The sequence below is a fragment of the Hesperophylax consimilis genome, chromosome 20, assembly GCF_061612785.1.
Source record: "Hesperophylax consimilis isolate HC1 chromosome 20, BYU_Hcon_1.0, whole genome shotgun sequence".
NCBI classification, from domain to species: Eukaryota; Metazoa; Arthropoda; class Insecta; order Trichoptera; family Limnephilidae; genus Hesperophylax; species Hesperophylax consimilis.
The window spans coordinates 18,012,858-18,027,110 of NC_142855.1; the positions used below are offsets into that span (position 1 = coordinate 18,012,858).

The 14,253-nt window shown below is 37.0% G+C and overlaps 1 protein-coding gene across 1 annotated transcript in view; it reads right to left on the bottom strand.

The window, feature by feature from the left end:
- Positions 1 to 3,032: 3,032 nt before the first annotated feature.
- The window catches only part of Tnks (tankyrase), a 55,253-nt gene continuing 44,032 nt past the window's right edge, over positions 3,033 to 14,253 (bottom strand). Inside the window, exons 16-21 of the mRNA XM_089644277.1 lie at positions 12,479 to 12,606; positions 10,374 to 10,534; positions 7,517 to 7,662; positions 6,284 to 6,578; positions 4,904 to 5,187; positions 3,033 to 4,634 (exon numbers count right to left, since the gene is read on the bottom strand). Coding sequence (XP_089500403.1) covers positions 4,560 to 4,634; positions 4,904 to 5,187; positions 6,284 to 6,578; positions 7,517 to 7,662; positions 10,374 to 10,534; positions 12,479 to 12,606 — 1,089 coding nt within the window. The 3' untranslated portion in view covers positions 3,033 to 4,559. The remainder of the gene's footprint in view (positions 4,635 to 4,903; positions 5,188 to 6,283; positions 6,579 to 7,516; positions 7,663 to 10,373; positions 10,535 to 12,478; positions 12,607 to 14,253) is intronic.

A 14,253-nucleotide genomic window follows, 5' to 3' on the forward strand; every position in this document is an offset into this window, starting at 1 on the left:
GTGCAAATTAGAGATCATTAAAAAAATACATAAGTAATGATTTAATAAATATAGACACATTAATATTTAATATAGAAAAAAATGTTTAAAAAAAAAATTAAATATATATATTGGTAGGTACTGCAGAAATCATTGATGCAAACACAGTACTCAGACAGATGCATTGCTTGCGTACAGTATGTTACAAACTCGTTATTATTTGACTTAAGCCAATTTCAAAGAAAACCCACATTTATTTTGTAAATTTTTAAATATGTCATCCAATTGCGATTTGTGCGCGAGTGTGTGCGCATGAATGCCATCAAAAGTTGATAGAACGCATTGTCATAGCATAACGAGTCTATCTGCAGAGTTTCAGCTCAATCGGATGTCACAACTAATTAATTCCCGCTTACAAGATTCCATTTCAATTATTTATTTGTTTGATTGAATAATCAAGCAAACAAAATCAAAATTCAAAAAGATGTGTTTTAAAAAAACACTCTGTAAAAACTTTTCTAATATTCAAATTACGTCAACTCTTTGTTTTTTTTCCGCTGAAAATAAAGCTGATTCTCAGTGACTTTTCGCAAGGACATCGCTGCGAGAAGTATATACATATGCACCAATACACAATTGTTTGTTATTTGAGCCAAATCTGATTACCTATGTAGTTAAGCCATTAATTGCGTAACATATTTTCTGACGTTAACAAATGAACGAATTGCGCTGATTCTCGACGGTCCTATGACTAATCATTTTATGTTTTACAAGAGAATAAACCTTCGAATGTCAGTTATAGATAATGAGAAAAATAAATAAATTAATAATTTCGTTAAAAGGAACGGCTGCGCAGGATTCTTCATGCAAAACTTGAATTTCGATCTAAGGCCAAAATACTTGATTAACCTTTCCTTATCTGCGGTGTGTATTTACTACATTGCTTCTAATAACTTTAATAACTCTATAAATATAATAAATTCTGGGTTCAGATTTTAGGTATTCCTCTGTTATACATTTATGCACTGAATCAAAAAATAATATTTTACATAGTTTTCAAATTCAATTAAAAATCAGAGATTTTTGTTAAAAATCGGAGACAAATACACCAATACAATCAACCGTGTGACACTGCTACGCGAAGAGTGTGCGAGGAAATGACACGCTATTGATGTCCCGCTTTAGTTCGCTATGCGAGAACATGAGAAATCCACACTTCCGCAGTTGTATTTTGATTTAGATCATCGATACCTACGACCACATAGCTGTGTGTGAGCGGACCATCATTAGATGTGGACCCCTCGCATGTTTTTTTAGCATCTGCCGATGGTTTTTTCATGTTTTCAGCAATTAAATTACAATTATTATCACTTTTGATGTAAAATATAATAAAAATAAGCGATTAGCTATGAATATTCTTTTTTTTTTCATATGTGTATTGACTACACGGCACCGGAACGCGTGGATTTTTTTAGCACAGTAAGAGAAAGGTTAAACTAAATAACTATTTTTTTTATCTAAAAGTTTTAGAGGCAACTTTGTCAATTTTTTGCAAGTTAACGGTAATTATTAAAAAAATAATCTTTCCCAGCCTACTATGTAAATATAATGAAAAATAAATAAAAACATAAAACGTTGTAGAAAAAGCGTTTTTTTGTGTCAAAAATCAATTTTAAACCCATCAGAAGAGTTTTTTTTAATAATTAATATTTTTTTATTTTATAAATCAATAGCTGATGTGTACCCGGCGTTGCTGCGGGTTAACCTTATGTGATAGATCTACATAACCGCAAACTTTTCTGTAGGCCTTTTAAAGATATACAATTCCGTAGTACATTATTTTGATGTATCTCATAAGGTTTAGCCAGCATAAGTGCTCGAAAAAATATTTTTACGACTTGATTATAAAAAATCGACTTTTCTCTACTTTCTATAAATATAATATGCATGTATTATATATGTAAACCTTCCGGAAGAAATTCTCTAAATGATAGTGAAAACCCTATCAAAATCCGTTGAGTAGTTTAGAAGAACTAAGCGCACAAACAGACAGACGCGGATATCGACTTTATTTTATACTATCTAGAGATTATATTTGCATAGTAAAAAAGATGAGATTATTTTTTTAATAATCACCAAATTTGCATCTAAAATCATGAAAAAACGACTTTCATTTCATTTGCCCATATTTTATAATTTGGAACACAAATAAATTTTTGGTACACCCTTTGATTAAAAAAATTATTTTTCAGTTTTGTAGGGTATTTTGTTCAAATCCCAATTTAAGGCGATGCACTACGTAGTAATTTAAAATCATGTGTTTTTGGTTTGAAAATTTGGTCGCCTAGAAATGTTTCAGATGCTTTAATTAAATACTGCGAGTAGAATACATCTTGGCCTTTGAAATAATCGAGTATTTTTTTAGATAAGTCTTTTTATAAGCCCAGAAAAAAAATAATTTATAAGGCCTATGAAAACTGCTTTAAAGTTCAAAATCTCCTACTTACGAATCCATTTTCTGTTATGGTTTTATTGTATAATGTGGCAAATTAAGTTATTTATAAAATGAACGAAAAAAAATTAAATATTTATGGCTGAACATCCACAAAATAAAATAAATGGCACTTTTTGGCCATGTTTTTTTCTTGCATAAATCAAAACAGTTTGGTGTAAAGCGGGAATTTAAGCCTTATCGCCATCTAAGTAAGGGGTGTTATTGATAGCGGCTCGATTCAAAATATTACACGACGTAGTGCATCGCCTTGAGGTTAACTTTGAGATAATTTTGTTGTAATATTGTTTTTTTCCATAAATAAATACTATAATGTACAAACAAGTTGTTTTATAAAATAACACGCGTTTGAAAACTTCGTAAACAAAAGATGTATTTTGAGAGGGTTGACGAAATGTCAGTCAAATCGACAAATAATTAATCTTTACAAAACGCAAAGGGTTAAAAAAAATATGATCAAGTTTCTAAGGGTTAAAAAAAAATTCTAACCATTTGAGATAAATTCCACAAATATTTTAAAAGAAATAAACGCGTTTTTTTTAAAGGTTGCTTTTTATATAAAAGTTTGCCTTCCGGGAGATCACATGATTTGCAAATTATAAAAATTTTAGTCAATTTTTGAAAAAGTATTTTTTTTTGTTACCTTATCTATGTGGATTTATAGTATATGTAATTATTAGTGCTATTTGACATTAAAAGGACAACTATAAGAGTGAACTGTTGTCCAATCTCTCTTCTTAATCACCTGTTACTCGAGATTGACTAAAATTGCGCCATCCCAATCATGGCAGGATTTTCAATCAACCAGTTTACGTTTAGTTTTGCACAGAAATAGCCTCTTCGCCATTTGCACGGCTCTATGTTTTCGTAAATCCGTCACTCGGTGATAATTTGAATTTTCCGGTAAAGGTAGCGATGCCGCCGAGTACGACTGCGTCGGAAGCATTTGAGAAGTAACCGAAATGGAATGACGCACATTCGCTATAGAATGAGGCATATTCGCCATCGAATGGGAGAAATTCCCACCCGAATACTGCACATTTGCCACGCAATGAGGTAAATTTCCCATAGAATGAGGCATTTTCGCTGCGGAATGATGCAGATTCGAACCCGAATGAGGCATGTTCGCTATAGAATGCGAGATATTCGGTATAGATTGAGGTGTATTAACATGACCGTGCCTCGAATGAGACGGCAACGAAACAGCATAAGCATCATTCAAGTTATTTATGGCGAGTTGCATATTCGATTGATTAGGATAGGATATCGAATGCGGCGTGTACGAAATAGAATGCGGCATAACCGAGATGGAACGATTAGGTTTATTCTGCGACGACATCGAATTGGACCGCAATTGATGCGTATGTCCGGTATTTGGCACGATAACATAAGAACGCGGTACAGGCGTGCGAGTTTCGAGATTCAATCTCGCACCGAGATGCAAATTCGCATTGGCGTTGCGTTCTTGCGGCGCAAACAACGAATACGGACAAGTGGATAACGACGTCGGCGTGTTTGGCATCGATCTACAAAGATCGCGATTGTGCGAGGTGACGTTTGTAGCCACTTTCGGCACAATCGCGATTGGTTTAACGATCGCGGGATGCGATTGCGATGATAACGGAAGTGAAATGTTATTATTTTGATTGATTAGTTGCGGATTCGCCGGGGCGGAATGTGGACGATGCGTGAGATACGATGGCGGTGCCAAAAACACGTTACTAGTTCCAAATTGAACCGGAATAAAGTGGTGGCTGGACATGGAAGGTGTTGCAGAGGTTTGAGATTGATGCGAAAAAATCGGAGTACTTGGTGCTGATTTAGCGAGGTGAGTTGGCTTTCGTGACAAGACAGATAAGCAATCGGATGTTTTCGGGGTGGACGGAGCTGATTTTGATGGTTTAGCTGGTTTCGATGGATTGTGGTGTTTGGTTGATTTGGACTGGTTCAAGTGTGCGGTGTTGGCTGTTGATTGATTGGCAGTTCTGGAAGAGTTTGATGCGTTGGATTGATTGGATGGAATAGGGAGGGGGTGGGGAGGACGCGCCGGGAGGGGCGGGGGCCGGTCTCAAGCGGGCAGTTCCGTGATCTGTCCATCTTCAGGGCGGACTATCTGGTAAGTGAGGAGATACTCCGGATACGCCTGGAAAAGAAAAATAGTTTAGGCCTAATCAAATTTTTTCAAATAGGTACAAACTCGCTTAACTTGAAAAATTTGACTGAATTTGAAAAACGGCCCCATTTATCCCAAGGTTTTTTTTCTGGTCCCTTCTTAAAAGAGTTTCACTGTATCTTTCTAGAACAGAAGATTAACTATCCCGCTGGCCTGTCGAGGACATATGAGTTGACAGGTACTCTATAATGATGTAAACGTATGGTACTGCAGTGAAGTTGTGCTTCAGTATGAGTTACCTGTTCCCCCCTGTAGACAACGTACTCTGGGAAGGAGAGGCCGCCCTGCGAGGGTCGCCCCGCCACCGAGTGGTGCCCGGGGGGGGCGTGCGCCATCTTCATGGCGCTCAGCAGCACGAAGGAGCGGCCGAGGCATACGCGGCACAGCAGCAGCTGGCGATGGCACGCGTAGCAGCTGCGCTCCTTGTGCGCCGGGCATCCCGTCCCGCCCCCGATCCCGTACACGTACTGGTTGCTCTTGGACGAGTGCTCCGCAAAGTAGATGCCCGCGCCGAACATTCCGCCTGCAACAATTATACACATTACTAATGCTACCAGACATTAACACAAAGCACAAGATTCATATAAGAGGTAGAGATTGAGAGGACAAATTTGGAACAACGTTCAGAAAAGGGAAACGGTCATAATGGAACTAGATTGACAAAAGAGGACAGGAATGGTTAGAAAGGAACAAAATTGACTAAAGAGGAAGAAGATTGACATATTGGCCAGAAAGGAACAACATTGACAAAAGAGGACAGAATTGACAAATGAGGACAGAATTGGCTAAAAAGGAACAAGATTGACAAAAGGGGACAGGATTGACAAATGAGGACAGAATTGGCTAAAAAGGAACAAGATTTACAAAAGGGGACAGGATTGACAAATGAGGACAGAATTGGCTAAAAAGGAACAATATTGACAAAAGGGGACAGAATTGACAAAAGGGGACAGAATTGACAAATGAGGACAGAATTGGCTAAAAAAGAACAAGATTGACAAAAGGGGACAGAATTGATAAATGAGGACAGAATTGGCTAAAAAGGAACAAGATTGACAAAAGAGGGCACAAATGGTTAGAAAGGGACAAGTATACAACAAAGAAGGGCAAGATTCGCTATAAAGAATAACTCGCTCTCTCTACATATTCTAAGGATGCTGTGGCTTCATATAGAATATAGGAACGCATTTTAAAAACTAAAATTACATGCACTTTTACTTTATTTTAAGAAAATCATTGATGAAATTACTGAACCCTCTTTTATAATTATAAACAGAATTGCAATATTTTACATTAAAATTTTGAAAAATAAAAAACCACATTACTTTTACGAATATGTAAATATTAGTGTTTATCGTCTCTTGTAAAATTATTATTTTGTGGCTTGAAGGGTTTTACTAAACCACAGGTCGATACGATGAAGACAAATATGATAATTAATTTAATTGCTTTTATCAATTAAACCCGCGGTCCGGTAAGGAGTCGCAATAAACCGAGTGCTGTAAGACACCCTGCAAAGAAATGTCTACGGTTCATGTGGATTTCTCACTCTAACCGACCCATGGGTCAGAAAGGGCTTAGAAACGTAATGTCAACACAACAGTTATCACATTTCTCACCTAAATAAGCATGCCGTTCATCGAATCCCTTCTGCACAATGGCATTTATAAACGGCGAGCCGTGAAACAGCATGCGCTCGTGTGCGGCGGCCAGATCCTGCTGCCCGTTAGCGGCGGTCGCCCCGCCGCTACCGCTGATGGCGGACAGCGTGCCGCCGGGGCTGCCCGCGGCCCCAGGGCTGCCGCCCGAGGCGAGGGCCGACTCCTGGTGAGCGGAGGCGAGGGCCTCCTCGGCAATCTCGCGGCGCCGGTGGCGGTAGCGCTCCCACAGCCGCCGGTTTTGCACCTTTTGTATCTGAAAGGAGAATATTGAAATCAAATGAAGAATTTTAAATATTATGTATCTGAGAGGAAAAACGGTGATTCTCTGCTCTGGTGAAACTGTGTTTTTTTTTAAGTGAACTCTCTAATGACAATATTGCAACACAATTTTGTGAGGATTTTGCAGGATAAAAATTACCTAGCACTGAAATTATCCGGTCACCATAAAGCTATTTCTTATATCAACAGACTATGCAATAATTACTATAGCGTATTATCCGAGGTTGATATTTTCAGTTGCGAACTTACCAAATACAAGAGTTCCATAAAAGAATATTTCTCTGATGGTTTGTGAATAATGTTTATGTCTCTATTGTTTATATCTCTATTATGATTTGATTTATATCTACAACCTATTTCCATGGCTATAAATGTATTGTTTTGTAAATTTTTCGTTTTATATAATCTTTTGTTTTGTATAAATTTTTTAATTCATATTCAAACATATATATATTCAAACATAAATATATTACAAAAATATGTAAGAATCAAGATGACAGATTCAATCGGCTTAGATAATGCACTTCTACGTTCCATAGATATTGTTGAATACAGACGCGTAGCGTTATTCATTATCGATACTCTGTTTTTTAAATCATGGCAATCCGTATACTAGTGATGGAAATAAATCGATTTTTGTAAAATCTCGCGCGTTTACGTGAAAAGACGTTCTAATGTCTTGACCGCTATTATCATATTTACGTCTTTTGACGTTCTAATGTTCCGAGTGGTTAATTTTTAATAAATATTTTTATAAAATCATAACATATTCTTTCTGTAAAAAAAACCCCCATCCGTTCATCCTAACACATCCACAATCTCGGAAATATTGTTAGGATGAAGAAGTGGGAAAGAGAAGTAAATGGGAAAGAGAAGATTGTGGTTGATCAATAAAAAAAATGTAAATCTCACCCTTATAACGCTATAGTGCGAGAAGATTCCTCCGGCGTGCCCAGAATCACGGTGGTTCCGCACGGACGCCTGCATCTCCGCCTCGACGGCCACAAATTCCGGATCATCGCGGCTTAGTTCCGCCACCATCGTGCCAGCGTACCAATCTAGAACCAGAAAGCAGAATAAAATTAATATTGTTATGTCAGAAGTTCAGAGTGTTTCCGCTTTGCAATAAAATACATATAAACGGATTATTTCTGAACGTATCCGAAAACTGTTTTAGAAAGGTGAGGAAATACGCTTTCAAATTATATCATTAGAAATGGACGTATATTTTTTGAAACATTAAAATTTTAACGATTTTTGTAACTAAACATACTGGTAATGAAAAAAAAAAAGATAAAAACACACATATTTCATTCAACAAATGTATTATAAACGTTTTCACCTCACTTTTCATCAAAACCTCAACAGACTATGTTTTTAATTACATACATATATTCAAAAGATATTTTAATATATCAATGCAAGTTATGTTATTTTTTTCCACTATACATTTTTCTTGTATAATGTTATGTTTTTCTTCAATTATTTCGCTTGATAATTTACCTCTTGTATATTTTGAATGTTTACAAAAATTAACGTACTAAAAAAAATTGACCAAATTTACAATTTATAATTTACACAAATTACCATGTACAATGATGTGACCTTAGAACGGGGTACCCCAGTAAGGTCACATATTTTCAACAAATGTAAAAAATTATTAAAAAAAATAAATAATAAAAAATTCAAATAAGTTATAAAAAGTCTCATAAGTTTTTTACAAATTGAGGTTGGAACCTTTGGTTTCATAAAAGTGCATATTTTAATTCAACTGTGGTTATCTTCTAGATTTGCATACAAAGCTTTTTCTTTCTAACACCGTCTAAATCATATTTATCATCACAACAGTAAGTGAAGATTTCTGTGAGATCATATGAGTAAAGTTGTTCCCTAATAATGTCAATATAATGATAATAATATTTGTTCATTTCGGGTGAGTGCCATACTCTGTCTAAACATATTTAGCACTTGTACTACGGTGGTTTGATGGAAATTCTCCATCTATGGTGTAGGGGCGCGCCGTGCCACTGGGCGACAGCCTGGACGAGAGTGTTTCCCGATCTCCGGTAGCGCTGGCTCGTCCCGGCTACCGTTGTAGCGGTAGGAACTGTCTGCTTACACAGTATGACTTCTAGACACGCATTGTCAGTGGTTTACGGCTGTCACTCGGAGGACACAAAATTTGTTCTGCGCGTTGAGTTCCAGAGAAGTCGGGAGTTGGTTTTTGAGGCCGGTGGAGAGGACACGTGAGGACGAGCTGCTTGATTGTCGAGAGATTATTCACACACGTGAGACATTTTAATAATCCTTATGAAATAGACAAATAATTTATAGATATCACCATGTTATGAATTTGTTTAGAATAGATTCTAGACTGGCGCTCATTTGATGATGTCTTATTTTAACCTCTCAGACAAAGACTTTTATCTACTATGTGTTCCTTTGAGAACTGTCAAAACGTGATAATTTTTGTGTTATTTACGAGTTTTGCTAAAAGCTTCATAACTCACGTTTTGGGAAACGTAGCCTCATTCTAAAAAATGTTTTGGAAAGATTATGAAATCCACTATTGCATTGTGATGTTATAAGTAAATATTTGCGTTTCCAAATATATATTTTATGAAAACGTCAAAAATATGTAAGAATCGATAACCATTATTTCAAAGCCGTGAAAAATGTACTTTTTTCTGAGTATCATAAAGAAATAACACTTTATATATTGAAGAAATATAATTAAAAACTATTGGTCACCTCAAAATATTAACCGTCCAAACTAAAATATTTTTAATAAATTATTTAGAATCACAATAAATTATGAACGAACAAGATGACAGATCCAATCGGCTTAGATAATGCACCTCTACGTTCCATAGATATTCTCGAATACAGACGCGTAGCGTTATTCATTATCGATACTCTGTTTTTTAAATCATGGCAATCCGTATACTAGTGATGGAAATAAATCGATTTTTGTAAAATCTCGCGCGTTTACGTGAAAAGACGTTCTAATGTCTTGACCGCTATTATCATATTTACGTCTTTTGACGTTCTAATGTTCTGAGTGGTTAAGATGTTTTAGTTAATAAAATTTTACAAGTAAATGTCGTTGCCAAGTTCATATTACGTTTGTGCTTTCAAGTAGCCAACCACCTCTGTTTTACTAAATGTGAGTACTTGCTCTTGTATTTAAAGTTTTGAATTAAATATACAACATATTATTATATCTCAATTGATATTCCGAGTGTTCATTTCAATTCCCATGATTGCTGCAAGCTATGGTGGATCACTTCACCGGAATACGGTAAGATTAATACATGCGGTGACAATCCACGTTACACCGTGTGGCGCTTCAAGGCAGCAAACCTGAGCCTCGATGAGCAGGCAGCTTTCTGCAGATGCACTTATATCTGATTTCACAATAAGTTTAACCGCTCAGGCCTCTGGCATTTTCTGACAAAATTCCGCTTTGCAATAGGTAAAGTAAAAACTGATTTTGAAATACACTTAGATATGACTGTATCTTTTTCTGTTTTCATTTAGGAATCGCTAATATTGTATTCAATAATTAAATAAATTAACACTTGTGTTGGTAGTGAAGATTTGTTGTATGCCAGAGCACCCATAATGTGTCCGGATAAAATTTACAAAGTCACAATCAATCCCTATCTCTTCTTTCTTTTAACGTCGCTAATTTTAGGTTCTTGAGTCCTGGAGTCTATGTGTTAATAAGGTAAGGTAAGGTTAGGTTAGGTTAGGTTAGATTAGGTACCCGGGGTGTTGGAGCGCTGCTGCAGGCCCCGCAGTAGACGGTGACGGTGTCCGTAGGCCGCCACCCCCACCTGCTTCAGGTCCTCGTGGCTCATCTCCGACAGGATGTCCAGGGTGATCTGCTCGCGCTCCAGGAGTTCGCCCAGCAGCTCCAGCCCGAGACTGCAAAGAGAAGTTTCATCAGCGACATTGGTGGATTTAATCCAACAAATTTAATGAAACAATAGCGCGGGTTGCTTATACGTCCAACGTAAAAGTAACATCAACATAATATAGGTATACAAAAAAACATGCGTATTCGAATGCAACATTGCGTCAAAATTTTAAAGCAATCGGTGAAGAAGTTTGGGAGATTAAAGATTTTGAACAAACGTAAATTTACATTTTTATTTACATAGATAACTGAGCCCTTATGAAGAAAACATTGTTTATATGAGAAAGTGGGTTTGGTGTTAATCACTCCAGCGATTTTTGGCATATTATGGCAAGTTTGCAAAAGGGTCGGAAGATCGGGGAACAATAAGGGAGAGGACGATTCCGCGGTGTGCGTTGCGTTTTGCGAGACAAAATTAATATTGAAAATAATGAAAAAGATCACGCGGATACCATGAACCGATCCTTCGTAGTCTTTCCGTGTAAATTAACCAAACATAAAAGAGACGTTTTGACTCCTGCTCGAGATCAGCCGGTTCTTAGTTCGAGTGTGGTTGTTCGGTGAGATTGAAATGTTGAAGGATACAGACTTTCCGTGTAGACTAACCAAACATAAAACAAACGTTTTGACTCCTGTGTGAGATCGGCCTGTTCTTTGTTCGAGTGTTGTTGTTTGGTGAGATTAAAATATACAATCAGTTATTTGGATTAAAAAATGGTTTTATTTGTATTTTGTGTTTTGAAGTGTAATTCCTTGGAGACTACACTGGATTACCAAGCATGCTGTCGGGGTGACGCAAAGATGAAGCATCATTGTCCCGTTAAACGTTCAATGGATGCTGATTAATTGAGGATGGCCTCGCGCACTCCACCCCACGAATCTCTACCCGGCGCAACCTGCTCACCGCTGGCGGACTCTCAAAACACCTTCAGACATGACAACATGATAAAGGTTCCTCAATGCTTTCACACATTCTGCCTCCTTGCCTTAGCCCCATCATAGCCCTGGTGATTGACAAAGGTCCTTGCTCCCTCAGACGTGACAACGTATTGAGCGATCACTTGCCATAGTGTGCCAAATTTATAGAACCTAAAAATATGGGATAAAATGTGAAAAATAGGTGGATTCTTTGTCTTTAAACTTTCAAGTTCTAGGAAGGTAAAAGGTATGAGGGTTTGGTAGGAATCTAGGGATCAGTGTTGTAATCGCAAGGCGAATCAAGAATGAACTGTAAAATTAATTGTGAACTGGAAGTTGACACAACGATGGTTAGAGATGGTGAACAGGGAGTAAGGAAGGAATCCGACTTACCCCTTTGATGTTCGTCAACGATGTTGATGGTTGGTTTCACTCACAGGAGAAGATTTATTTCACACGCAACTTCCACAACATCTGGGTTGGGTAAGAAACACACTGATGGGAAACAAATATATTCACTGCACAGTAGGTATTCTACCCTGAGTTGATATCAATAAAAGCACTGATCATAAAGAGATGTTCCTCAAACCGGCTTCATCAATAAACTGATTTGACAGTTACGTTTATTGTTGTAAATGTCACACAAACGTGGGTACGGTCGGATAATGACAGGTAGGTAATAGGATGGGAAAATTTCAAGGACAATGTTAAAGGAAGATAGTTGCGTCAACAAGTGTGTTTAGGATTGACATATGAATATATCTTTCCCACTGCGGCGAGAGACTAGTTGGAGAAGTCAAAGGTTCTCCCCAAACCAACCTCTCCCGATCTGGCACGCCACGCAGATGGTGGACAGGCACATCCTGAACACACCTCACCGATGAACCCGGGCACCCCTGCTAAACCACCAAAAGTAGCGAACTATTTGGGGTGACCTATGACTGAGGTGTTGAAATGGTTCCCGGGGCGACAGAACCCAAACCCGCCTCCCAAATGAATACAATAAAAATAATTAATGCTATTAGAATATTTACCCTTGCAGGAATGGTCTGAGGCCGTCTTCGTCACTAGCGGAGGCTGCACCGGCCGCCTGACCGCATTCTGACCGCGGTCCCAGCGAATAGCAGACAGACGGTGTGCTGCCGTGGGAATTTGAGGACAGCTGGACGACATGTACAACAACAAACAATTATTAACAGATTCATTTGTTAAAAATACAATAGATATAGATAATACAATAAAGGTTTCTACTTAAGGCGATGCCATACGTAGTAATGCAAAATCATGTGTTTTTGGTTTAAAAATTTGGTCGCCCAGAAATGTTTCAGATGCTTTAATTAAATACTGCGAGTAGAATACATCTTGGCCTTTGAAATAATCGAGTATTTTTTAGATAAGTCTTTTTATAAGCCCAGAAAATAATAATGTATAAGGCCTATGAAAACTGCTTTAAAGTTCAAAATCTCCTACTAACAAACCCATTTTCGGTTATGATTTTATTGTATAATGTGGCAAATTAAATTATTGATAAAATGATCGAAAAAAAATTAAATATTTATGCCTGAACATCCACTAAATAAAATAAAAGCACTTTTTGGCCATGTTTTTTTCTTGCATAAATCAAAACAGGCGGATGGTGTTAAGCGGGAATTTTAACCTTATCGCCGTTTTAACCTTATCTACGTAAGGGCTGTTATTGATAGCGGCTCAATTTAAAATATTACACGACTTAGTGCATCGCCTCAAGACGTCTTAGAAGACGTGTATTACAGTTTATCCGGGTTACGAATAACCTCCCACTGCCGTCATTGCGTTGGGAAAATTTGCTGGTGCAATGATGGAAAACTTAGCTAGCAGAAGGATTGATCTCGTGATGCCGCAGTGGGAACCAAACGCATTTGACCACTCTGTTACTAACTGGTCAAGTTGTTTGTTTCATTAGTATTTTTACTCAACCCCTCAGGTCTCTGACATATTCTGTCAGACAGTCGGAATATTTCCGCTTTACAATAAAATCCAAATAAACGGAATATTTCTGAACGTATCCGCAAACTAAAAACTGTTTTCAAAAACATATTTGTTTAAAATTTCTAATTTTGATTGCAAACTAAAAAATATTGCTCAATTTTTTGTTAACTAAAATTACTACTGATAACGATAAAAAAATTTATAAAAACTCACTTATTTTATCAGACAAACGTGTATCAAACAATCGCTATTACAGTTATCTCAATTTTTCGTCATTGCATAATAAATATTAAAAAATATAGTTTCATAAATTATAGATTTAACAAGCGTTATTTCGTTGTGAGTACCTACGCGGGACAGTCGACTGAACGTCCTGTATAATGTTCCAAAATCTGCTAACAATTATTTCGTAAACTCGCCTATTCAAAGATTACGCGACTTGGTAATAAGTATAGTTCAATCGATGTTTACCGCTGCCAATCAGTGTCAAAATTCAAACTCAATTTAACCTTTCCTTTTCTGTGGTAATGTATGGTAATGTATTTACTACACATTGCTTCTAATAACTTTAATAACTCTATAAATATAATAAATTCTGGTTTCAGATTTTAGGTATTCCTCCGTTATACATTTATGCACTGAATTAAAAAATAATATTTTACATTGTTTTCAAACACAATTTAAAATTAGAGATTTTTGTTAAAAATCGGAAACAAATACACCAATACAATCAACCGTGTGGCACTGCTACGCGAAGAGTGTGCGAGGAAATGACACGCTATTGATGTCCCGCTTTAGTTCGCTATGCGGGAACATGAGAAATCCACATGTCCGCAGTTGT